General features: G+C 36.5%; 1 protein-coding gene across 2 annotated transcripts; it reads right to left on the bottom strand.

Annotated features, from left to right (window-relative positions):
* Positions 1–765: 765 nt before the first annotated feature.
* On the bottom strand, positions 766–23,927 carry LOC6046852 (activin receptor type-1). Of its 2 annotated transcripts, XM_038262431.1 has the most exons (9): positions 23,770–23,927; positions 22,605–22,713; positions 22,186–22,221; positions 14,015–14,531; positions 13,733–13,947; positions 13,452–13,674; positions 13,209–13,396; positions 12,917–13,142; positions 766–2,125 (listed from the first exon to the last, which is right to left on the bottom strand). In XM_038262431.1, the coding sequence occupies exons 1-9, from the start codon at positions 23,837–23,839 to the stop codon at positions 1,973–1,975; spliced, it is 1,737 nt and encodes a 578-aa protein (XP_038118359.1). In that variant the 5' UTR covers positions 23,840–23,927; the 3' UTR covers positions 766–1,972. The 2 variants fall into 2 exon arrangements, with proteins under 2 accessions (XP_038118359.1, XP_038118360.1); XM_038262432.1 differs by lacking the exon at positions 22,186–22,221.
* Positions 23,928–27,241: the final 3,314 nt, after the last annotated feature.

The following is a 27,241-nucleotide window of genomic DNA, read 5'->3' on the forward strand; positions in this document are numbered from 1 at the left end:
TCAATTTCTTTTAGAAAACACATCATTAATAATACCTTGCTTTCATCATAAGTTTTTTTGTATCAAGTCGATGTTGTGAATTGAAAAAAGTTATATTCTTTAGTAAGAAAGGCTCTATCTCACCCCTGGTGGGATTAAATCGGGTTTTTAAATTTTGTGAAATAAAAAAATAGAGTTCTATTTTTTTTAATTTTTTTTTTCATTTATTGAATTTTAGCCTTCTTATGATTAGGCCCTGTAAACAAATTCAAACCCTAGATTTTAGTTTTTAAATTTATATTTTCGTCAATTTTATAAATTATTTCAAGCTCTTATTTTTACTAGTTTTTCTATTTTTTAATATTTCTTTTTGATTTTAGATTTAAATATTTTTTTAAATTTTTCTAGGTTTTATTTTAAAATTTTTATTTTTTTTATTCTTAAAATTTTTAATTTTATTAAATTTTTCTGATTTATATTTTTAAATTTTTTAAAACTTCTGAATTTTTTTAATTTTTTTTTCAAATTTTTAATTTTCAGATTTTTAGTTTTTGAATTTTTTAAAACCTATTTTTTTTAATTTTTTAGATTTTTTCAAATTTTGAAATCTTTAATTAAAAAGAAATTTTAACTTGTAATTTTTTTTTAAATTTTTAACTTTTTTATTTATTTTGTTTTTGCTACTGGCGCTGGAGATGCACTTAGTCAATGATAGAACTATTCAGTGATAAGATAAAGAAGGGTTGTTTTGATGGAATTTTTCGGATAAAATCAGCAAACTTTCCGTTTAAAAACTAAATATACGTCTATTATTTATTGCTCAAAATATAAAAAAAGGAAAAACTTATAATTACACAATGTTATCTCATTTAACTAACTTCACTTGTTTTTTTTTTGTTTCTTCAATTAATCGAAAACGATTGCCATATAAATATTTATGAATTATATACCGCTGCTAACACTACACGCTAAACTCTATTCACCTCAGCGAATGTGTACTTGCTTTCCGTTGTCTGTTCAAACTACGCAGTTTAGTATGGAAACACGCACGCACAATCCGTACAGCAAGGTTTGAAACAAAGAGAAATCTGAGGAGGGAGGAGAGGGGGGGGGGGGGGTCTACCGGAAGGACACATTTATCTAACGTTGCTAATTCAACTATTTACACGGTTTAATAAAATGTTAATGCACGTGAAATCGTAAAATAAATGGCACTTTTGTTTTAAATTTTCGTTTCTGTTTTTTTTTCTTCAACGAAATCATGGAAAATAAGGCAAATGGAAAACGTCGCTTTTTTCCACATTTTTAGGTCACTTTAGAAAGCAACTGTGCCATCACAATTTTTTTCCTAGTTTTTTGTTTTGTTTTGAGTTTGCCAATTTGCTTCTTCTTTAGTGTTTCAGTGAGTTTTTGTTTAGTGTAAATAATGTAGTTTGAAATCGTTTTTTTTTTGTATTAATTATAATTATAACATTCAGTTAATAATACTGAATTTGTTCTGATCTTTTGTTTGCTTGCATCGAATTAACTACATTTATTTAAATAAAATCATGCAATTAAATGTTTGAATTTTAAGAGTAACTGTACAAACCTATCATCGGAGAAAGTTGCCGAAAATTCTGCTAAAAATTTTCATGCGTTATTTTTTAAAATAAAATGTTTAAAATTATCGTATCCTTAACCGTAACAAAAGTGTTGTTCAAAATATGGAATCGTCCCGCTGCGGACGATTCTCCTCTAGCTCTACCAAATGTGTCAGGGTGTGTGTTAGTGTGTGAGTTAAATATGTACACAGATATTCGTCACTGGAACCGTATTCCGACTCGGACGGCCATTCTCTCGAGACTCGTTCACTCCTCCCACATCCACACAATCAATCATCATCATCGTTCACCCTCGACGCGACCAAAAACAGAAACTCAAAGTTGTGATATTTCTCCTCTTGCAATGATTCTCTTCTCTTGTGGGGGGTGATATTCCATCATCATCATCATCAAACGACAACCTCGCCGTCGTAGTTGAGCTTGACCGTTTCGTCCGAGCTGGCCAGTTTCAGCAGCGTCTTCTTTATCCGGAGCGCCGGCAGCCGGACGTTCGAGTTGGCGTGCCAGCACTCGCGCATCAGCTTCGACATGCCGGACAGGAACTGATAGCGGAAAGGAGGAGAAGGAGGAACAAATTTAGAAAATTTTATTGTTGATACTTAATCTAATATGATTTTGGAGAAAAAAAAGAAAGCAAACAACTGCTTCTAAAACAGGCAAATTTGTAAAAAATATTTTTTTTTTCATTTGAGTTAATTTGGGTTGGGGCCTTTTCTATGGCCATAGCTGTAACTTTTCATCTTTGATTCAACCATAAAATTTTCGCTAATGTCCATACAAAAAAAGGCATGCAAATATCGAAGAATTAGTATTTTGGGAAGGTATTTTCTGACCGAGAGCGCCTGAGAATGTGCGACAATCCCTAAAAATTGAATATATTTAGTAAAGGGTTCTTTAATTACGTAATGCAAAAAACGATAATCAATCGTTATCGCTGACTCATCTTAAAAAGCATTCTAAAATCGACTTAATTCATCCATTTCATGTTGACTTTTGAAGGCTTTCAATAAATAATATATTTTTTTGAAAATGTTATAAGTTTTAAAGCATAAAAATAAAAATTGTTAACCGTTAAATAAAAATAAAAATTGTTAACCGTAAATACCGTATTTTTTCGAAAATAATAAAATTTTCCTAAATTGCAATATGGGAATCAAACGGAGCGAAATCTTGTATGCTTTTTCACTTTTTTTCTGAGAAATACTAAAAATTTTGCAAAATGCCGTATTTTTTCATAGTAATCAAATTTTTATTATTTGTAACATGTGTATCAAATGAAGCAAAATTGTGAATGCTTTTTCACTTTATTTGATTTTTTTTGAAAATACTGAAATTTTCACAAAACACCATAATTTTAAAAATGCCGAAAAAACCACCGAAAAAAAAAATTAAATGAATTTAAAAATAATACAAATATAGGCATTTTTTGTAAATACAGAAACTAAACAACAATTGAAAAAAAAACATCACAAACGGAACTTCATTATTATGATTCAGAGTAGAAACACAAACAATTAGTCTTTGAAAAAATTATCGAAAGTTCAACAATACTTATAACATTCATGTTATTTTTTAAATTGGCAAAAGTATAGTTTTTGATACTTCGTTTCAACTGGAAATAAAAAAAAACGTTTCTATTTTTTTAAAACTTCATCATCATTTTAAATAAAAGAACGATTAAAACATAATTGCTGAAATTATTCATTCAAAGAATTTAGAAAAATACATAAAAAATTGCCTGATTCCCTTTTTAATTTTGTAATGTTTGATATTGTTTTTTAAAATCAATGTTAATTTATCTAGCGGCAGAGTTCGGAAAACCACTCACACTCACAAATCGAGTAGGCTTCCTCACAGCAAACACTCTCGTTACTCACCGTGAGTGTGAGGGCTGAGTAAATTTACTCATATTTGAGTAAAATGAGGGCGTGAGTAGGCCGTTTCCAACAGTTTGTTATTTATAGAATCAATGAACATATGAATCCAAAATCAAACGTCTTTATCAATCAGTTTTACATTCGAGGTAGCGTCAATGTCTATAAATCCGAAGGTTTTATGTTTGTATTAATTAGACATATACTTTTTGTTGTTGTCTGTCTGGTATATTTTTTCATTGCTGAAAAAGAAACCTAGGATTGTTGAAGTCCAGCGGCTGGCGGATGGGCAATTATTTTCATAATTTTAAGATGGGCGACCGGTCGAAATCTGTTGTGGAATGACCTACCGCGGGAAAAATCGGAGGCCGCAGACGGGGGCAGCTTCTGCGGGTGGATGTTGGCAGCCATACCAAAAGAAGATGGCCGTGTTGTTGTGGGTAATGGTCACTCCTTTCGACAGCTGTGCAACTGGGGCCATTCCCGCTGTCAGTTCTACCAATATGTCTTGCTTAAGAACCAGGACTCGCCAGTGGAGTCTCAGCGGATGCCGGTGGCTCTAGCCTAAATCTGTCCAAAGCACTGGATCGGCTTTTTTTAATTTTCAGTGAACCTCCAAGCCAAAGCCACCGGTGGCTACTGCAACTTCTTCGGGATGTCCAGATTCTGCAGCATAACACATTTATACAACTGTCGACGACCGGGAGTGGCCACTTACCTCAGCAACACGGCCATCCACTGCTGGTAAAGCTGTTAAAATCCACCCGCAGATGCATTCCTAGTCTAAACAACCTCCGACCTATCCGTCGGTAGGACAAAACTCGCTGAAAAAAAAAACAGATAAAAATCAGGATTTGAACCACTGTGATAAAAAAAAACTTCTATTTGATAGTACTGCGCCTCTACCATCAGGACTACTTTTTCGCTGTTGAGTGAGCAAGAAATTCACCAATGTAGAGTTTGACATCTCCAAATTTTGTTTTCGAAAATAGCCATGAGCCCTCATAGCCCTCTTTGTGAGTAAATGAGCAAAGCCCTCACACTCACCGAGAGTGTTGAGTAATTTACTCGCAGGTAACTTAGTTTTTCCTCATGGTTGAGTAACCCGTGAGTGAGTTTCCGAACTCTGTCTAGCGGTCAGTATTTAACTGTTTTTTTTTTTCAATGAACATTCAGTTAGATATGATTTTGTTTTACCGCTTATTTTAAGCAAAATGTTTCAAGAGACAATTTTTTTAAACAGTTTTGCAACAACTCTCAATTTTTTTTGCAATTTAAAAATTTTCTTTATGTTTTCAAAACGTAAAAAAAGTTTTTAAATTTTGGATTTTATTCGATATTTTAGTTTTCCGAAAACTAACAATCAAGCTTTATGTATAGTAGTAATTTAACCATACTCACAAAAAAAGTTTAACGGCAAGATTAAAAAAAAACATATTTTAATTACTTAAAGAATTTAGTTAAACAATTAAAAATATTTACCAAAAAACCATTGCCAAACTCAAGTTGGAATCTGTTTTCAAATATCCAATCTATGTGACAAAATGAAATAGAATCATAACTCTAAGCTGGCCATTAGGCTCTATTTTTATGTTAGTTTTTCATTAACTTTACCTCTTGTATGATAAACAAAAATTTATAGAGATCATATGATTCATGAAAAATATTATGAAGATCTGTGTCAAAGACTCCAACATTAATTAAGATTTTGAATGTCTTAAACAGCTTTTCCATACCGTCAGTGGGGGTGACTATGGGTCAAAAAACGATACACCTCTCGAATTTTCTTAATAACAAAAACAATTTTAATAACATCGAAAATCTTTCAACGTAGGTTTGTTCTTAGATAGTTTACTAACATTATCCCAAAATATGGTGGATTTTGATGAACACTACCTTAAATGCCTATTGTTTGAAAATTGACCCAATCTCACCCCTTAGAGGGGTTGACATTGGGTCAAATGAAACTAAAATGATGCTCAAATACAACGATATGGTAAAACAAGTCATCCAACAGTGTTTCTTGTTCGAGGGAATCGTATTGACACGTTGCAGTGTTTGAAGTGGAGATTTTCAAACATTTGGGTAGTTTTCGAGCAATTCTTTTTTTTTTTTTTTTTTTTCCTTGGATGGCCCACCTCTTACCCATACACATCTCTGTAGCATGGAAGGATTACGAGCAGATATCTTTCGATAATTCAATTGTCCGTATTTGAGAGTGTCCTAAATCTAACTCTACTTCCGTGTATGCCCATCCGTCTCTCTCATTTGTCATCTCAAGGCGCTCATACTTTCAAGAGTCTTTTTCATTTCACCAGATTGCTTACATCCACTTTGGGTACTGGAATCATTTCCTGTTCCACACACATATGAGCACATAGGGGTTTACCGCGCCCAGAATCGCGTTTCTTTGGACTGTTTCATATGCGGCCCAGTGACATCCTCATTAGGACGTGAACCGATATAGAGAAGCCGACCGTCATGACATGCTCTCCTTCACAGCCACACCTATGGGATGCCACTTCATTCCAAAGGTCTCTGCCTTACAAAAGGTCTACACAGTTTCTTGAACTCACGAAGATTAGTTGTCGCTCTCGTTGACTCCGGTAGCATGTTGAACAAGTTGTATCCTCTGTAGAATAGCGAGTTCTGTGTGCACGATTTCTTAAAATTCAGCAATCTGATATCTCCTGCTTGCCTAGTAAAATGTCGATGAACGTCTCTTCCGCACTGTACAGTTTTTGTCAAGTATTGTGGTGCCAATCCGTTAACAACTTTAAAAATAAACACTAATGTACTATACTCCACACGTTGCCTAATCGACATCCACTGCAGAGAGTCAAGCATCAAAATTCTTGGTGTCAATCTGTCACATCTAAGTATCATCCTCATAGCTTTACTCTGTACGATCTGCATCCTCTTCCGTTGCTGGTTCGTGGCAAGAAACAGAATTGAAGCGCAGTAGTCAAAATGTGGTGCAATCAGCGTTTTGTAGACCATAATTTTGTTGTCAAACGATAGGTAGCGATTGATTCTGCACAGGACACCCAACTTCCGAGCAGCTTTCCGAATAGTGTAGTCCACGTGTTCCGCAAAAGAGAGCTTTTCGTCCAACATTACACCAAGGTACTTGATGGCATTAACCCGCTCGACCAATTCACCGTCGACAGATATTGTACAGTTACTTTCACTCCTCCTTGTTGTCACCACCATGTATTTTGTTTTGCTGACGTTCAGTTTCAGCTTCTTCCATTTCAGCCAATCCGCGAACACTGCCAGCTCGTTATTCATGATCTCGTAGCACTCGTCTAGTTTGTCTCCAGCAATATATATCACGGTGTCGTCAGCAAACAGGTTAACACATGCCCGCCTAAGTGCATTCGTCAGGTCGTTTATGTAAAGGATAAACAGTAGTGGTCCCAGCACGCTCCCTTGTGGAACACCTAACTCTACTGCTTCTGCTTCTGATACTGTGTTGTTATACCGTGTAATTTGGGTTCTGTACTCCAGATAGCTTTTAAACCACCTCCAAACGTCCCCTTTAATCCTGTTTCGCCGCAACACTTCCAACAACTTCCGCCGATCAATAGTTTCAAAAGCACGTTTCAAGTCAACAAACACCGCCAGGATAAACTTATTGTTCTCGATAGACTGCTTCCACTTCAGCATCAACAGGTTAAGTGCTGATTCACACGAGTGCTGCTTTCTGAATCCTGATTGTTCCTCGATAAGTAATCCGGCCCGATCAACGTACTCCACCAGCTGCTCCCTTACAACCGTCTCCAAAACCTTCTCGTAGATTGGCAGCATGTTTATTGGTCTCCGGTCTTCTGCACGCGTCGAGTTCGGTACCTTCGGAATCGGCACCACCACAGATTTCTTCCACTCTTGAGGGAAAACACCCAGGTTCAATGAACTGTTGATAATATCGAGCAGCTTATCTCCTACAACATCCATAGCGTCCTCCAACACACGTTTCGAGATGTTGTCGACTCCTGCACAGTTTTTCATCGCTGCTACAATCGTTCGAAGCTTTTCCATGGAAATGGGTTGGAACTGACTGAATTCCGAGATGTCCAGCGTACGCACAGTTGGTAACGGGTCTTGCTGAGGTTGATTCACAGTCGGGATAGAATCGTGTATCTCCTTCACACTCTTGATGAAGTAATGGTTCAGTCTGTTCGCCGTCTCTTCATCGCTGCACGGCTCAGTTTTGTCGTCGAAGATAATTTCCTTTTCGGGCGTTCCTCCAGGTTTTATCAAATCTTTTAAACATCTCCATAACTTTTTTGAATCCCCACTGCAGCTCTGAATCTCTTGCTGAACCGAACTATTTTTCGCTTTTTGCAGCTCCCGCACGTACTCATTCCGGAATTGTTTGTACCGTTCCCAGTGTTCCGCGCTGTTCGTTGTCTTGAAAATTTTGTATGCTTCGTCTCGCTTTAGTTTCACCGCTTGTAAGTGTGGAGTAAACCACCGTTTGGTGTCTGCTGAGCGTCGCATACGTGTTTCCGTAAGTTGTCCTACTGCTGTTGCTAGAGCTCTGCTAAACTGCTGTGCTTTTTCATCCACCGGCAAATTGTTTCTCCACAGGGTCTCATCACACAATAAAGTGTTTTGCAGCCGTTCCTTAGAATACTTTCTCCAGCATGTGTACTCCGTTTTCTTCTCCGGCATGTTTATTTTACAAACTCCTTCCACGTTGATTCCCAATGTCTCGTGATCTGTAATTCTCCAATCTTCTAGTACTTTTACAGTACAGTCTTCAACGTTTGCAAACACCAAGTCAATAGTAGTGCGGCTTCTGACACTGATCCGAGTGTGTTCCAAAACTTTTTGCTCTAGTCCAACTGCATCCGCAATGTTTTTCAGGTCCCTTGAGTAGCCTTCGTTATTCCAGCAGATATTGAAATCACCACTTATCACATTCGTTTTGTCATCAGCCATAACTTGTTGAAGCCAGTTTTCAAAGCTGTCCAAGAAATCCCTGTCGCTGCTGCTAGGTGAATGATACACTCCTCCAAAAATTCCGTTGAATTGATGATGGTGAATCTCTATCGCCAGCATCCAATTATCCCCCGCAGTCTGGTTCGAAACAGTTGTCGCTCGTAGGCGATCGTCAACAAACATTGTCACTCCTCCAGTGTGAGATGATCGCGAGAGACAGTTTATCATGTTGTACTTCCGAATGTTGTAGTTCTCCAGATGGTGCGATGCTGTCAGGTGCGTTTCCGTAAGGATAACAACTTTTGGCTCTAGTTTCTCTACGAGATCCACCAGCTCATCAAAGTGCGACGATATTCCAGCAATGTTCATACTGATGACTTCCGGTTTCTCTGGTTGCTACAGCGTGAAATCGACTTGTTTTTCTCGTCGTTTTTTGAACCTCAAGTAAACAGGACAGTCGACACTCCAGGCAGCATGGTCAACGGCAATATCCAGCTTCTGTTCTACACGGCACTTTTCACAGTTGATACATTTTTCTTGGGTCGCTTTACACTCCTTCACGCGATGATTTTCGCTGCAAATCGGGCATATCTCACTTTCCACTTTGCAATCAGCACCTTTATGATTGAATCCACAGCACTTGAAACAACGCAGAACGTCCACACCGTCGAAAACGCGGCAACGGTCCCATCCAACGTTGAGTTTTTCCAGCTCCATCACCTTAAAGAATGTCGCAGCGTCCAGTTCCACAATCGCAGAGTACTGTGCATATTCTCGCCTTGGGTTGCTCAGGAACTTCCGCAGTTTGAAATGCTTGAGACCTTGAAAGACGTCATTCTGGCTGACCAGCGTTTCCTGTAGTTCCTCTTCCTCGTACTCCTCATTCATTCCAACTATTTTGATTGTGGGTTTAATGCTTTCTCGTACAGACACGTCAAATTTATCTCCCATTGCCTTCTTAACACTCTCCTTCAGCTGTTTCGACGATCCTTCATCCTTCAAAACTACCATTACCGCTCCATCTTTGCCTTGAATCACGCGACTGACGTTCAAATTTTTCGGGTTCACTTTCTTTTTCAGCTCTTCCTTTGTGCTTCCGGCTTCCGTACCCTGCTTAGGCTTGATAACGATAACCGGCTCCGGTTTCTTGTACTGCTTTGGGGCTGTTGGCTCTGTTTCATCTGGTGGTTTCGCTACTTTTTGCTTTCCGCGCCCATTTTTGGTCACTTCCGCAAACGACAACGTTGATTTGGGTGTCTCCTCAACGTATGCAACATTAGACACTGGCGTTTCCGGTTTATTTTTCTTGGTTTCTGATCGAAGAACTCGTCCATTTTGCTCCTTATTATCTTTTTGCACTGTCACACTAGAGTTATTTTTCACTAATTCACTTTTAACAATTTTTCGCACTTTTTGTTCAAAGTTTTTTACCAATTCGACGACACACGCGAGATCATTTAATTTGTTGACAATTTCATCTAATGTTTTATTACAGTGTCCAGCATCGTACTCATACCCGTGCAATGCATAACACGCATCACACACAAAGACTGCGTTGTGGATCTTTCTCAGCTGATCGATCTCCACCGCGGTTCTAACAAAAATATTAGAAAAATGATTTTTCGAGAGGTAATTATTGACCAAAAACGTACCCCAACTTAAGACAGCTGCCAAAATAACAGGATTTGTTATAGGAACGAAATTTTTTCAGCGAAGTCATCTTAAGATGTCCCCTACACAACCCTTTCAACAGAATTCATTTTCATTGAGAAGAACCTGAGAAATGGTAAAATCCGTCAAAAATTACTTTGACCCAATCTCACCCCCCAGACCCAATGTCACCGCCACTGACGGTACTCAAATATATTGAAATAGTGAAAAGAACCTTAAATTTAAAGTAAGTTATTAAAGCAGAATTGAGTGAATTCAATTTGAGAATTGTACAAAATATTACAAAATTATTTAAGAGTTAAAAAAATAATTTTCAATCAAGCATGCTTATAATTCCCGACTTTTCCCGACTTTTTGACAAAAAATCATAAATTCCCGACTTTTTCCCGATTTTTGGCAGATTTTGGCGAATTCCCGACTTTTTCCCGACTTGAGTGGCCACCCTGGTATCAAACTAATCGAAATTTTGTATGCTTTTTCACTTTTTGTTTAGTTTTTTGAAAAATACTAAAATAATAAAAATCGAAAATACTCCAAAAATAGTAGAAATTTTGTATGCATTTTCTCTTTATACCTAATTTTTTTTGGAAAATGCTAAAATTTTCACAAATTGCCTTGTTTTTCAAAAATACTTAAATTTTCAAAATTTGCATGCATTTTTTTTGTAGTTTATTGTTGAAAATACTATAAATTTCACAAAATGCCGTATTTTTTTCGAAAATACTCAAATTCTCAAAATTTGCAATATGGGGATTAGACGAAGCGAAATTTTGTATGCATTTTCACTTTATTAGAGTTTTTTAAAAACCTTATCAAATATTCAAAAAAAATATATTTTTCGAATATACTCAAATTTTTAGAAGTTTATGTCCCTCGACTCCCTTATTTACATTGAAAAAAACCTTAAATAATTTTTTTTACCAGCCTTAGGAAATTTAAAAATACAAATACAGAAAAAACCTAGAATAAATAAAAAAAAATCAAACTTCACAAAATTCAAAGCTCAAAATAAAAAAAAAAATAAAATAGCTACATAAATTCGAATGTTTAGAAACTAAAAGTAAGAAAATCCAACAATTCCCCACGAAAACAGCATGATTCGAAAAAAAAGTTCTCCGATCGAGCTCAATTTTTTCTGGGGGATCCTTGGCCGAAATAATTAGAACCGTATTTTTTTGTTTGACCATTAAGGTGATGTTATAGTGGTTCGAAAAATGGAAATTTTCGTCGATTTTCGCAAAAACCACTTTTTTTAAAAAGTTATATCTCCGCGCCATTTCAAAATTTTGGTACCCTAACATGTATAGGTCATCGCTGACATTTTAAAGTTATCGCAGTTTTAGTGAAAAAAGTCGTTTTTTCCCGTTTTCGTCATTTTTCCATTTCTGCGCGTGGCGCGTCGAAAAACCCAGTTTTTATTTTCAAAAAATCGTATCTCAGAGTATCGAAAACATAACTTCACCATTTTTTGATATGTTATGTGAAATTTTCTGAGGAATCCGATAAAAATATTTTCAGACATAGGCTCTTTGGTCCCGAGACCTTCAAAGCAGCATTTTATGTTTTCATTCAACCTTTTCAAGTGTTAAGCTAGATTTTTGAAACTTTTTACTATTTTTCCCAAATAGCCAAACTAATCACCTTTCTTTTGCGTCTAGGACAGCTAAAATCGGATGAAATGGCGCGGAGATATGATTGTCATTTTTCGAACCACCCTAACACGGCGTAGGTCACCCTAATGGCAAAACAAAAAAATACGAGTCTAATTATTTTGGCTAAGGATCCCCCAGAAAAAATTTGATCCCGATCGGAGAACTTTTTTTTCGAATCATGCTGTTTTCGTGGGTAATTGCTGTATTTAGATTTTTTAAATTTTCATCAAAAAAAAAAAAAACAATCTTCAAAAATTAAGAAATTTAAAAAAAAATAAAAAAAAAACAGTTTGCACTCGATTGCCCGAGGTCCTTGGATCTTTTATATCTTTCTTCGATTGCCCGAGGTCCTTGTATCTTTTATATCTTTTTATATCTGGGTTCCTTAACTTAAATATGATTTTAAAATTTTCAGATTTTCTGTGATTTTAAATTCAAAGAATTTAGGAATTAAAGAATTTTGGTTCAAAGTTTGCTTAGATTTTTATCGTTTCATTTTTTTTCAATTTTTAAAATTGAATTCTTTTATTTTGAATTACTTAAACTTTTGAATTTGTGTTAATTTTTTTTAACTTAAGCGTTTTGAATTGTTGATCATTTTAAGCCTTTGATTAGAGCGTATCCTAGATCTTACAGTTTCCCAATACTGTGTCCTACTCCAAGCAAAACTTACTTGGGAGATTTCCCCTTGTCCCCTCTAAACAGTGGAACATTCACACGTCTTCCAGGTGGAATTGGTTCTTTTTTTCTAATCATCAATTCCTAGGCAATTTTGGTTTAGACAATCATCACATCACATGGCGAAATCCAAGATTCAAGAGGAAAAATTTAAACTTCAACAAGCAGTATCGACAAAGTAAAAAAAAAGGGAATTGTAGAAAATTTTCTCAACCATTAAAATTTTTCCTTTAAAATACATACTTATTTTAGGAATTAAATTCATTTAAAAAGTCGGGTGTACCATTTTTTCAGTGAAGTTCTAATCATAATCAGCAAGTTTCATCCAATTAAAAAAAACATAATTAGAGAGATTCTTTAAAAAATGTTGAATTCTAGAGAATTACTCCAAAATCAAATTACTACAACCAAAGCACTATCAGACCAAATCTGTGCTAAACGGAATCGTATTACGGCTGCTGCTAGTTTGACGTAGATCTCCTGTAAAGCAAACAAAAAAAATGCCACTCACCGGATCCGACACCCAGCGGTTCGGTATCGACGGCCGGTAGTTGTCCCCGCACACCACCTTGCGCATCTCCTCGAAGCTCGGGTCGGACGTGACGCAGTCGTAGTACGGCACCTTGTAGTCCTCCGCGATCCCGTTCGACAGCGTGCGGCGGCAAATCTCCCACAGCATCAGCCCGATCGCGTAAATGTCCGCCTTCCGCAGCGACTCGAAGCACTCCAGGTTGATGCTGGAAAGGTGAGGGGGTTTTTTTTTGCGTTTAAAATTGTCTGTGGGTGCGAATGACAAGACCAACCTCTCGTCCAGCACTTCCGGCGCCATGTACCGCTTCGTGCCGACCCGGGCCGTGTTGCTCATCTCGATGCGGTTCGTCGTCTGGCTGTGGGTGACCGCGAGGCCAAAGTCGGCGATGACGCAGGTGCCGTTGATACGTACCAAGATATTCTTCGTTTTCAGGTCCCGGTGAGCGATCGCTGGTTTGCCCTGGAAGGAAAAGAAGATCAGGACTGAATCGAGCGAGGAGTCGTCGCACTCTCACCTCTGTCCCAAAGATCTCGGTGTGCAGATGGACGAGCCCGTTCGCGATCGACAGACAGATGATGGCCATCTGGTGGTGGGTCAGCGCGGCTCGGTTCAGATGGTCGTACAGCGAGCCCAGCGGGTAGTAGTGCGTGATGAGCCACAGCTGGGTGCACGAGTTCCGCGAGGTCATGTCCGACCCGATGTAGCCGAGGATGTTCTCGTGGCGGAGCAGGATCGTGCTGGGGGACGAAAACGACACAATTAGTCATGGTCACGCAAAACGCGCCAACGGCCTACCTGTAAATCTCCGTTTCCCGCTTCCACGAGTCCTCGTCGCGCGAGAAGAAGATCTTGACGGCGACGCTTTCGCCGTGCCAGATGCCGCGCCACACCTCGCCGTAACGGCCCCGGCCGATGCACTCGCACAGCGACACCTGGCGGGCCATCGTGCGCTGGATGAGCAGCGGCAGGCCGGAACCCGAGCCCGACGTGACCGAGTGTTGGAGGTATTCCTGCAAAAATACACAAGCATCGAAGGTTAAAATTGTGAATTTTACACTCACAGCAGGACATCCTCACCCTCAGCGTACTATCCCCTGCGCTGGTCGCCCGCAGAATCTCGTCGCTCGCGTAGTACGTCTCCGGATCGTGCTTGCTCCGGGTCGCCGTCAACCGCTTGTGGTGCGTCCGGCGCAAACACAGGAACAAAACTGCCCCCGCAATCCCAAACACCACGATCGGCCCGAAGATCGCTCCGACCCACTTCAGAATGTACGTGGACGATTCCAGCTTCGTAACGTCGTCCGGATACTCGATCGGGGGCAGCTCCGGGAAGCTCCCATTGTTGCAGTAATCGCCCGTGCAGCACTCGATGTTGTACGTGCCGGTGGCGTGGCGCTTCTTCGGCCCGCTGCTGTTCATCAGGTTCTGGTTGCAGTACAGCGGCAGCTGCTCGTGCGTCGTCGTGCAGCCCCGCGAGACGCTCTCGTGGCCAAACTGGTCGCGGATGCGCGACTTCCAGCACTGGATCGCGTTCTGGCAGAGGTGGGCGTGGATGTCGGCGCAGTCGGGCGGCTCGCAGCTGTAGCATTTGTATCTGTGAGGGGGGAGGAAGAGGGAAGAAAGCGGTTAGAGAAAAACTTGACGAAGAGAAAACCAAGACATTCTAAAATACAATATTAAAGAATCTTGCAAATTAAGTTGAATTAACTAGTAAACTCGAGGAAAACAAATTGATTGTAGCTTTAAAAAAATAAAATTAATTCCTCAATAACGTATGTTTTCTACAAACAACAAATAGGAAATATGAAAAATAATTTGAAATTTTAGAACCAAAAACAGATTGAACGTGTGTGAAATTTAACAAACTTTGACTTTGTGAGACAAACATTTTTGAATTATAAATTTAAAAATCGCAGTTTAGGAAACTAAAATATTTGAAAACACTCGTAAATTAAAAAATCAACGATATTTTAAACAGTAATAACAGTAACAATGAAAAAAAAAATCGAAGGAACTTGTTGAATAAATTTTCTTTAGCATAACTAAATTCAAAAAAGAGAAATACAAAAATAAAAAGTAATCAGGAAATGGCCTGAAATGAAAATCATTCACAGATCTACTTATTTAAAATTAATATAAATGCTCAGATGCAAAGAAATCGATCAAGAAATAGACAAAAGGCCAAAATTAAATATTAAATAATTATAATTAAATTAATTTTGACATTTCCTAAGTTTATAGATACTTTTATGGTAGCCTGCCAAATCCTGGCAAATTTCTTACCAAAACATGATTTAAAATGAACAAGTTTTTCTACAATCGCACAAAATTTCATAGTGAATCAAACTATTGACAATTTTAGTTAAAAATAGAAATAAAACAATACAAAAAATACTTCTAAAACTTTTTTTAAAAGACAGCCTCCGCGGAATTTTTGGCAATTTTTTTTTGGGACCATCCATAAACCACGTGCACAATTTTTATTGCGATTGTCCATGATCCATACAAAAAAGATTTTTTTTGTATGGACAATTGTCCACGAGGGGTGGGGAGGGGGAGATTCGTGGAAAAATGTCCACGTGGTTTATGGATGGTCCCTTACACGCAAAATTCGCAATTCGCAATTTTCAGTGTAAGAACGGGCCTTGACCGATCTTATGCGCTTGGTTCCCGACGAACACGCACTGCCCTTACACCTACATCTCACCCTTGCTCTGAGTCAGTACGAGCAACACGCTAGAACACGCTTTGAGTGTCCCTTACACGCAAAAACAAAAAAATTGGAACGATGTTTTTGAGCGCAAAAAATGCAGACTTGATCAAATTTAGTTCTGTAAACCTCTAGGATCATTCTTACAAATCACAGGAAAAAAGAATCGTCCCGATTGGTTAAGTTATGGCCGAGAACCAGCGAGTTGAAGTTACCGTTCCAACTTTTGTGGGAGGATTGGCAGTTGGAATGTTATTTGAAAAATCATATTCAGGAGAAACAAATTCTTCTTGGATTTGTATTGGCATTTTGAATTTTGATTGCCATCATTTCTTAAGTTTTAATTTATATTTAACAATAACGACAAAAAGATGGGATTTTATTTGATAGTTGATTTTTTACGATGAAATAAAAACAAGCTTTATCTTCATTATTTACTCACTAAAATTTTACAGGAATCAATATTTTGAAAAAAAAAAATTATGAATAATGAATGAATGATTTTAATTTTTTTTACATTTTTTTTTGCTATGCTCAAGTTGAAATCTTTTTCAAATATTCAAGCAATCTGACAAAATCAAAACTAGGGGAAATCTACCCATTTTAAGCCTAATAAGCGGTCGTGTTTGAATGATGCTGGATAATCTGGAGTGTTCCTTGAAATTTACTAAAACCATGTATACCAACGAGTAGAGCAACTTTTGTTGAACATTTCTGTTTATTTTCATTTTTACTAAAAGTTATTCTATTCCTTTTACAAGAATTTAGAAAAAAAAATCCCAAATGTATTCTAATCAGTCGAGAATGCATTGGGCCACGCCCATTTTCCTATTTTCAGCATAGTTCTTTTTTCTTCCAGCGCTCTTTTGGGTCTGCTGAGTGCTGCCAAAATTGATAAAAATTTTAAGCGAACACTCACGAAAAGTAGCATTTATAGAGAACATTTGTTGGCATCACTGGCTCACTCCAACAGGCGCTGCTGGTGGTGTTGGTGGCCACCCTCTGTTCCAGCCTTCGATTGGAATGGGTCGTCAAAAGTCAAACGTCAAAAGACTTGGCGCGTTTGTTTTTTTTTGATGGCGCTTGCTAATTATTTACATGTTTCGGGATTATTTTTCAAGTGAGTGACTAACTAATGTGCAAAAGAACATGTTGCCGGTAGTTGGAAGCAATTTCATAACGTTAGCGCAAGTGAAAAGATATTGATGGCGACTTTCGACGATGAGAAATGGGATCGCAAAAAAGAAATTATGATCAAAAGTGCATTAAATTCGATCTTTTAGGCCAGTAAATGGCATAAATTTGCGTGCTTACACGAGGCGGTGCTGTTGCTGGTAAGTTTATAGCCTAAATAGTATTTTTGGAGCTTTAATCGAGCACCAAACTCTCCATATGACGAAGATAGGTGTTTGATTAAAAAGGGTATATTTCTCCTAAGCTCTTTTTACAAATCAGTTTGCTGCTTTGCTGTTGACCGATTCTTCGGCTCCTTTTAAAAAAAATCCCAAGTTTTTTTCAGCGTTTTGGCTGTAGTGGCACAATTAAAGAAGAAACCCCCCAATGTTATTACATATTTGAAAAGATAATTGATTTTCCAACATAGAAATGACATGCATAATGAACAATATTATACCTGTGCTTTTCCTGAAATGAAAATGTAGCGTTACGGGACAACATCGTAAAACTGGAATTTTTAAAGGCACACCAAAAAAATCGACACAGTTTTGCCGGATTGATTTTTTAAAACTTTTGCTCTTCTACACATTATCACAAATTGAAAAACGAATCTTTTGCTCTTTGAATTGAAAGATTTGGTTGAGATTTGAGTTTTTGCCAGCCATTTCTTTTCGTGACGGGACAACGAAAGGAGCAGATTTATGAAAAAAACTCCTCTCTGATTCAATGACTTGCAGACCTTATTTGGTCAATATTTTTGGCGTTTCAGATAAGAAAACGCATTTAAAGCACATTGCAATGTTTAGATCATAATTAAAATGAAATTTTTCATATAAAAAATCACATTGAAAATTGAAAAAAGTGACGTTTTGGTGTAGCTTTGCTAAGAATCGGTCTGTTAAACATTTTTGTTACCTTTGTCGAAGATGCAATCAAACTTAAAATTTTAAGATCAGTGCTCAAGACGAATTGATTGCAAAAAAAAAAAAAAAAAAATGACTTCCAGACAAGTATGCTTGCAATATCCGACTTTTTTTTTTTTTAAATCACAAATTCCCGATTTTTAGCGAATATTTTTTTTGAAATTCCTGACTTGGGAGGACCTTTTAAAATACAATCTAGACTCGATTATCCGAATGCCTTGGACAAATTTCACTACGGATAATCGAATCATGAAAAGATGTTTTTCGTTGTCGAGCTTAATTAAGCATAAGCATAAGCATAGGTGCCCACCCGCAGTTGCTACTCCGTTATTGACCAGGACCTTCAGAAGTTACATCCACGAGCCGTGGAAGATGAGTGGGAGCTGTCTTTCCTCGCTTCGCAACTTCTCAAAGGCCCCTATCATGCTGATCAATACCGGCGCCGGCCACGACCAGTGGTAGGGTCACAAGGAAGTGGATGGGAATGTTAGTCCGATACTTGAGTGATAGAGACCGCCCAATCGACTGCTTCTCCGACAAAGTATCACATGAGTTTTGAGGGGGTTAGTAGATGGGTATGAGGTCAGCATTCACGAATGGCAGTGATGTGACCATGAGCATTTTGTTTATCGGTTGAAATTTATAAATCTTAGGCAGCCGGCTGCGGAAAGATAAATTAGTGATGATTTAGAAAGTTTTTTTAATCGAACGCGTGCCAACCGAGCATAAGTGCTATGGGCTGGACTTATCAGTATATTTTTACTGTTTCTACAATTCAGATAACGCGAGCAAATTTCAAATCTCTTCGCAGCACACAATACACGACAAAAATGTGAAACAAAAGGCACACACAAAAAAAAATCACTTTTCACTCCGAATATTTTTTACGACCACGCGCTCCCTTTGTCAATTATGCACTCTGTTTTTCGTTGTCGAGCTTAATTATGATCTCTAAACTATTGCGCAATTCTCACCAACTTGGACTTCGCACAAAATTATTGCTATTGATCGCACTATTGCGACTTGTCAAACTGGCTCGGAAAATTTAAAATTTCCTCAAAAATGATCAAAGAGAACCGAGGTTTATCGCTTGTTTTTAAGCTGTCACTCGCAATTTTGAAGTGCAAAAGTTCAGTTTGGTGGAAACTGCGACTGGAAATGTAAATAAACAGTGTGGTGGTTGCCTAGATTTTTGAATTTTTGCTGTCAAAAGTGCGGGCAAAATCCAAGTTACAGTGCAAGGATCAATACTCTCAGGGTTGTTACGGGAGAGTCGAAAAAAAATCCGCGCCAAATCCGCGCCGACATAAAATCCGAAACCGCGCGAAATCTACGCCATATAAAAAATATCGCGACCAACATTTAAGAAATTTTATTTTTTAATGAAGAAAAACTAATTCAGAAAGTATTTGATTAAAAAAACTCGTTTTATGTTTAAAAGCTCCAAAAGAATGAAAGCAATAAATCCATTTAAAAAAATCCTCAAGAGACGGTCAAGGCAAGGGTCATGAAAAAAAACTTCAAAATAGAAAATATGTTACGCGCAAAATAACCTAAGAGTGTAAGAAACGTTGTAGCGTTCTAAATTTGACAGCTAGTCTCTAGAATTTTCTTGTCGCCACTGGCGGAAGTAGTTAACGAAGAGGAGGAGAAGAAGAAATAGAACTAAAAAGCTGCTCGCGCGGTAAAGACGTGTTTTTTTATTCCGCAATAAATCTAGTTTTTAATACAGTCCACGCGTTCCCTTTTCCACTGACCAATCCGAAGAACAAAATACAATATTTAAAAACCTGAAAATTTAACTTCAAAAATATAAACTCAAAATAAAATCAAAATCTAAAATTATAATATGATAATATGATGTCTTTTCATAATTTTAAAATCTCTAATATAAAATAGAACTTCAAAAATTGTGGAATTCAAGAATTTAAGAACTAAGAATTTAAAAAAAAACATTGAAGAATTTAAGTATTTAAGTATTTAAGTATTTAAGTATTTAAGTATTTAGGTATTTAAGTATTTATGTATTTAAGTATTTAAGTATTTAAGTATTTAAGTATTTAAGTATTTAAGTATTTAAGTATTTAAGTATTTAAGTATTTAAGTATTTAAGTATTTAAGTATTTAAGTATTTAAGTATTTAAGTATTTAAGTATTTAAGTATTTAAGAATTTATGAATTTATGAATTTAGGAATTTAAGAATTTAAGAACTTTAGATTTTAAGAACTTAAGAATTCAAGAATTTAAGAATTTAAGAATTTAAGAATTTAAGAATTTAAGAATTTAAGGATTTAAGAATTTAAGAATTTAAGAATTTAAGAATTTAAGAATTTAAGAATTTAAGAATTTAGGAATTTAAGAACCTAAGAATTTAGGATTTAAGGATTTTAGAATTTAAGAATTTTAGAATTTATAAGCTTAATACTTAAATTATCTTAGATTTGAGAATTTTTTTTTCTATATTGTTTTTAATTTGATATTTTTTAGTTTTAAAATTTTGACTTTTTAATTTTGATTTTTTTTAATCTTAAAATTTTTGATTACCCAAATTTTTGGTATTTAGAAATTCAGAATGTTAAAATTTTTAATTTCGAAATTTCAGATTTTTTAAATTACGATTTTAGAAATTTCGAAAAAAAATAATATGTATTTTGATTTGTTTTCGAATTTTTGAATTTCTGATTTTTTTTAATTTTGCCAAGAATGTTAAAATTTATTTAAAAAAATATTTCTACCGATTAAATTCCATTACAAAATTCGAAAGTTGAGACCAGCTTATGTAACGTCCAATCAAGCGCCCACCAGAACAAGCCCTAATAATAGTTTTTGTGACAGATTCTAATGTCTATATCTTCGGGAAATGTTTGTAATATTTGATTTACAAAATTAAAAATTGAATAAATCCAGTATAAAATTAAAAATAAATAAGGTTAAAAATCATTACTCAAAACTCAGAAGAAATTAAATATTCAGAGCCGGAGATGTTAAGAAATGACAAAAAACATAAAAAAAAATTTCTACATAATCTTCATCTTCATTTCATTCACGTTCATTCATCTTCACGTTTCGTACTAAGAAAATACAAATAAACATTTTCAGAAGAAAATTCAATTAATAAAAATTATGAAATTGTTGCACTCAAAGGAAAAAAACTAATTATCGTAATTCCTGATAATATTTTTCTTAATAACTTGAAAGTAATTCTATCTCTCTCAATTAATTTATTTATCAAAATTGCCATCCGCGCGAAATCCGCGCCTGAGCAAAATTAGCCAGCAAATTCGCGCCAGATCCGCGCCGTCCGTAACAACCCTGTAACTCTATACACTCAATTCCTGGTGGTTGGTCACTTTTTCGTCACATTTTTAGTTTGTACCCCGTTGGTTGGTCAAAGTCCAACTAAAAAGTGACGAACCGTCACTTTTTACACGGCGCTCACGCACACTATCAAAACAAACGTTTGGTAGTGCGTGTGAATTCCGTGTAAAAGGGGAGTCAAACTAAAAAGTGGCCCCGTTCGTTTGACAACAGTTGGTGTCGAACCATCGGGGTTTGAGTGCAGTGATTTAGAATTTTTTAATCCAAGATGGCGGCCAATATGGCGGTGATGAAGTATAAAATATGGATATTGAAATTTAATTTTGATTTTAATGTAAAACGCAACACAACAAATAAAAAAAAAACTGACAGTCAAATATAGAAAAAAAGAATATCTAGGGTTTCTCAAAATTTATTATTATTTATTCGAATTTAATACAAAAGAAAATTGAAAGAACAAAATAGAAAAAATAATGAAAAATATAAATAAAAAAGTACGAGTTGGTTGTTTGTTTGCAATAATCTAATGCCTCCTCAAAACACACCTGTTTGGAGTTTGACAGTTTACCTTGTCCACCACAAAATTACTTTACAAAAAAATTACTTTACATTATACAGTTTTTTTGAAAGTAAAAATAATCAAAAATGTTTTTAAAAATTCAAAAGGTTGTATGTTTGTCGAAACTTTTATTTTACCAAGTTTTCCAAACATGTTTGCTGTGCTTTAGAGTACTAGGAAAATTAACTGTTTGTTTGCAAAGCGGCGTTTGTTTGTGTATAGCTAGTTTTTTTCGTTTGCTTATTTGCTATAATGTAACGGCTTCTTAAGGAACTAAATATGTTATAGAAATGAGTAAAAAGAGCTGCAAAAAATTAAATTATAAATTCGTTTCTATAAGCTAAATTTCTTGTTTGGTTCAAATTGAAAAATTAAATGTAAAACCAAATAATTTTTTGGAATAGTTAAAATTCATTAAAAAAAACGAAAAATTTAATGAACAAAATTAGGCAAAAATTCCAGTCGCTCGTAAAAGCAAGTAAAATCAAGAGATACCAAAAAGCTTGAAAATTCAGTTAACATAAAATTCTTGAAAAACGAAATTTCACTCATTTCCGTTACCTTCGTTTCATGCGTCGCTTCGATTTGGAGTGTCTTCTAAGAGTGAGATTACAAAAAGCCGCATTGTTTGCGGGGGTCATCATTTCGCAGTAATTGCAAATTCACAACCCACGACGACGACGACGATGGGGTTAATTTCCGTTCGCGCATCAATTATGTTCGCGAGGGTCACCACAAGTTAGGACAGTTTTGCGAGCATGATAGAATTGTGTGTTAGAAAAAGAGAGAATACAATTGTATCGTTATTTCGGCGAACCAAAACAATCCGTCTGATAAGCGAACATTTTACTGCCAGCATAAATCATATCAATCTGTCTGGCGCAGACGCGTTTATCAGAGTTCGGTTATCGCCATCGAAATGCGGCCGATGCGGGGTTGGCCACCGAAAGGTCGTCGCCGTTGAGCACGCACAAACTCACCTTTGATGGGATACGATCGAGTTCTGTATTGGAAGATCACGATTCGGATGGTACGCCTCCAGGTCCAGCGTTTCCTCGGTTTCGTCCAGCAGCTTGCCGTGCATGTCGCCTGGGAAAAAAAGTAAGTCAAGATAAGTGTCAAACTCCAAAACAGTGCACAAGTGCTAAAAAGTTGAACTTTTTAGCACTGAAATGGTTGACTTTTTTTTCTCGAGGAAAAGTTGACCATTTAGTATCATCAGTTTTTATTAAGTATTCGATTCCAGCAAAAAAATAAAATAAATAAAAATTACTTTAAATTCAAGATTAAAGAAACCAGCATAAAAAATAAAGAATTTATTAATTTGTTTAATTCACATTTTTAATTACGTTGCACACATTAGCACACAATTCCGTAACCGAACGCCCTTTTGGTGACTTTGCCCACACACAAATTCACTGAATTTTTCAGCGACAATTTTCCCATCATCCATTCACCAATTAAATAGCTCGCAGTTTCGTAAACAAAAACGCCAAAACCTTTGCGCGATCAATACCAAATTCTGAGACGAGCAAACAACGACGCATTTGCCTGCTGCGATTCTTTTCCGCATGAAAAATCGCATTTTCCCGTTTAGAATCTTCGATCACGGGCTCATCTCCAAGCAACTCCAGCGCCGCGACGCGAGTTCAAAAATCCAAGACGGCCGCGATCGTCGTCGGCGCCGCCTGCTCAGTGCGCGCTCGCCGGATTCCACTCTTCTGTCGCGACATTGAGGAGTCATGTCTGGCTCCGAACTCCTCCAGCTAAGCAGGCTGCGTCTCTCGGGGTTATGAATGAAGCCAAGACACAGGCCCAGAATGAAAAAAAAAGGAGATAGAGAGAAGCGGAGAAGATCGCGAGCCCCATTCTCCGCTACACACACGGATCCCGGAACAATCGAGCCCGTTGTGGCGATCACTTCCGCGAGGGGTCCCCATCGTTGATCCATTTTGGCCCCCCAGTTAAATCGGTTCTCGGGAGGCCATTCCCCTCGGCACTCTCTTCCTCCAACACGAAAAAAAAAATCATTTCCACCAAATGGATCTTTCGAGCGCACTTTTCACCCCCAAAACACACGCCACGGAACCGAATTCCACCGCCCCACACTCCCGGACCGCATTTCCCCCCGCAATCGGAACGAACCTTGCGTGAAACCGACCGCGAGCAGCAAAATAAATCCAAATTTAACTCGTTTCAGCTTCAACAACACCATCTTGTCACTTTTTTTTCGACTTTACTTTTTTGGCCTCAGCCAGCCAGCCAGCCTCTCTTCTTTCTTTCGCTTTCCTCTCTTCTTCTTCGTTTGTGCGTTTGACAGCAGTGATGCCGAATTTGGGGGGCTGGCCAAGTTTGTTTTGAACTTGCGGTACAAGCCCGGTGCTAGACAGATGGTGGTGGTGGTGAGTTTCATGGGTGCTTTCAGGGTGGTATGAAATACAATGACAGTGGGTGGCACGGAAAGATTTAATTTTAATATTTTTAAAAGTTTTTGAAATAAAATCAACTAAGCATAACTTTTTTCAAGTAAAAGAAGTGTTTGAGGTGAAAATTTGTACCGATCAGCAAAATTGTGTGAACCTCTAGTGTTCTAAGTTGTTCCCGAAATCCTGAAAAGAATTTTCGGATTTTATCGAGGATTTTACTTGATTTTGAGGTGAATTTTGAAGCTATTTTGCAAAGTAGGGCCCTGATTTAAAAAAAAAGAAAAAAAAATATGTGCAACAGTAAAAAAAACGATTAAAAAATTCTGATAACTTTTTTAATTTTAGTGCAAAAAATAAATTAATTGACAACACAACATTTTACGATGGATCAAGCAGACCCAGTCACGACGTTCTAGCAGGATTCTAGCAGAGTTCTTACAGAGCTGGATATTCTTAGAGCATTCTAGCAGAAATGTTCTATCGTTCTAGCAGGATTCTGACAGAACCAGCTCTGCTAGAATATTTCGTGACTGGGGAGCTGTGACAGCTCGAGCTCGATCATTGTTAAATTATATTTTTTTTTCACTGGGCCTAGAAAGCCTTATAAGGCTGTAAAAAGAAAAACAAAAAGCAGTTCTCTGGAGTCTCACAAAAAAATGATTTTGATTTGGATGAAAAATTGTCCATCGATTGTGTTAGGATCGGTAGGTGAAATGATTTTTAGAGCAGCATTTATTTTTGCAGCTTAAAGCTGTAAAAGTATGATCTCCAAGTTTGGAATTTAAGGAGTTTTTTTTGTTATTACATATTGTTTTACTGATCCTATGTCCCAACCTAGTCACAGCACCTAAAAGGACCTAATAAAAATAAGTTAAGAAAAAAAAGCTGTAAAAGTTATGGCCTATCTACAATCACTTAGCTTAGAAAATTTCACGTAGCTTAGTAATTTGAATCAATGGAAATGAATCTGAGTTTCTACAATGGAAAAGTAATCAAATTAGAAACTGACGTTTGGTTTGGAAAATTTCAAAATCTACGGTAAGTTGACGTTTCCATATCAAAGGTAAACAAACAACTGCATAGCAACGTATATCAGCCCAGCAAGTTTTCTAAGTTGATTGTGGATGACGAACGTAAGTTGCAGACTTTCCTAAGTAACTACTTTACTTAGATGTTCTAAGCTAAGTGATTGTAGATAGGCCATTATTTTTATTATCCGACTTTTTAGTTTATCCATTTTATAACATTTTTTTAATAAACTTGTTGTTACAAAAACCCTACCACTTCAATTTTTTTTATCCATTTTTAACCCCCTTAAACAAAGGAATTCAAGATCGTTTATAAATACAGGCCTCGAGTATTCGAAACCTCGAAAAGGGGTCATATATAAGGCTTTCTAGGCCCAGTGAAAAAAATATAATTTAACCCAAAAATGATGAACTCATCGTCACAGTGTCCTGATGCAAACAATGATCGAGCTCGAGCTGTCACAGCCCTGCGAAGTATGTTGGCTGGCTATGTCATCGGGCGGTTAGTCAAAAAAACCAGCTAGAAGTCGCCAGACAAAAAAAAAATTGCTAGAAAGAGATAGGAAACCTGATGCAAACAAACGTCCAGCTGTCATTATTCAGAATGAATGAAACATTCAAAAAGGCAAAAGTCAAAAGAAATTGTAACAATAAATAAAAAATAAAAAATGAAAAAATAAAAAAAAATAATTATATTCACAAAAGGATTTTTTAAATATTTAAATATTTCAAAATTCTTAAATCTTAAAAATAAAAAAAATTAATAAGTTAATTTTTTTTAATTAAGAATATTTTTTAGTTTTTGGAAGTTAAAGCTATTGATTTTTTATTGAAAAAAAAAAACGCATTGCAAGGCCGTATCTTAGCAACCAAATTTCGGATCAGCAATGTTCAAAAAGATTGTAGAGAGTTTTGTCAGTTTTTAAATCTAGGTGCTACGCGGATATAAGCGTTGTCTTCTGAATAGTCAAAACCTGTCATAATCTACAACATTGCCGAAGACACCTAATCGATCAGAAAATCCTTTCTCGAGATTCAGATTTTCAAATGTTGTATGGAGTATGGAGACTTCTTGTATGAAAAAACTAATTATGCAAAATGGTTTATTTGGACAAAAGGACTCGATGGACAAAGTTTATTACAAACGTTGAAGAGTCGATTTGCGAAATTTTTGAAAACTGATCATAGCGAAAATCCCTTGCGAATGTTTTTTTTTAAACAATCAGATTTTGCTGTTGTTTTATGAAAATCATCTTCAATCACACTTTCAAAACGGAATCATTCACTTCCGCTCGACGTCATTCGCTTTAACTGCTTGAACTGGAGCCGACAGAACAATTTCGACACCGTGCAATGCAGCCCCGGAAGAAGTGGGAAACTTTTTCTCGGAAGGATCGACCGTCGTCGTCGTCGCGAAAAGATAATAAAAATGCAAAATACTTTCCACCTCGATTGTGTGATATCCTAGTATTTAATTGACTAACAAAACAAATACAAATTCTTTCACAAGCCGGGAGACATGCTCCATCTTTATTCGTCCAACACTGACTGACTCACCACCTCTCAGCTGCGCACTACTACACTCACAACTCTACACGCTTCCAGCGGTCTACCTAAACTACACTAATATTTAGGATGCCACATCCTCCCCTTACAAAATGATAACAAATATAAATATATGAATAACAGTTTAACAATTATTTAAAATCCATATTTGCTGCTTTGTACTCCAATGATACAACGCCTGGTAGTCGATCTATCTGCATAACGATAATCGAAGAACTCCGTCCAATAGTGTAGATTCCTCGAATGTCGTGCAACCATGTATTCCTCCAAAAAACCAAAAAATAAAAGAAACAAAAAAAAAATTGTAAAATAAGTAATCTGAAACAAACAAAAAAAAAACGGTAATAAAAACAAAAATGTTTAAAACCCTAAATACTGAAAAATACAATAAATTAGTTGATAAACCTACCCACCTGGCTTACCGGTTAGTGTCAATATTCGTTTGCCATGTCTTCTTCCGATTGAACCACAATAAAAGAAGAAGAAAAAAAAACTCATCTCAGAATGATCCAAATTGAGAAAAAAAATGTTTCAAACCGGGTAAAATTGTCGAATAATGACTTATAGGATTAAGCCAAATTTGCTTCTTTTAAATAT

Source organism: Culex quinquefasciatus, chromosome 3 (genome assembly GCF_015732765.1).
Source record: "Culex quinquefasciatus strain JHB chromosome 3, VPISU_Cqui_1.0_pri_paternal, whole genome shotgun sequence".
NCBI lineage: Eukaryota > Metazoa > Arthropoda > Insecta > Diptera > Culicidae > Culex > Culex quinquefasciatus.

Excerpts from the sequence above, each read along its gene's own strand:
- LOC6046852 (XM_038262431.1), bottom strand. The coding sequence starts at position 23,839 with ATGGTGTTGTTGAAGCTGAAACGAGTTAAATTTGGATTTATTTTGCTG. Across the intron at positions 13,675-13,732 it reads CGGGAAACGGAGATTTACAG|CACGATCCTGCTCCGCCACG; the intron begins GTAGGCCGTTGG and ends TTCGTCCCCCAG. Across the intron at positions 2,126-12,916 it reads ACCGCTGGGTGTCGGATCCG|TTCCTGTCCGGCATGTCGAA; the intron begins GTGAGTGGCATT and ends TTCCGCTATCAG.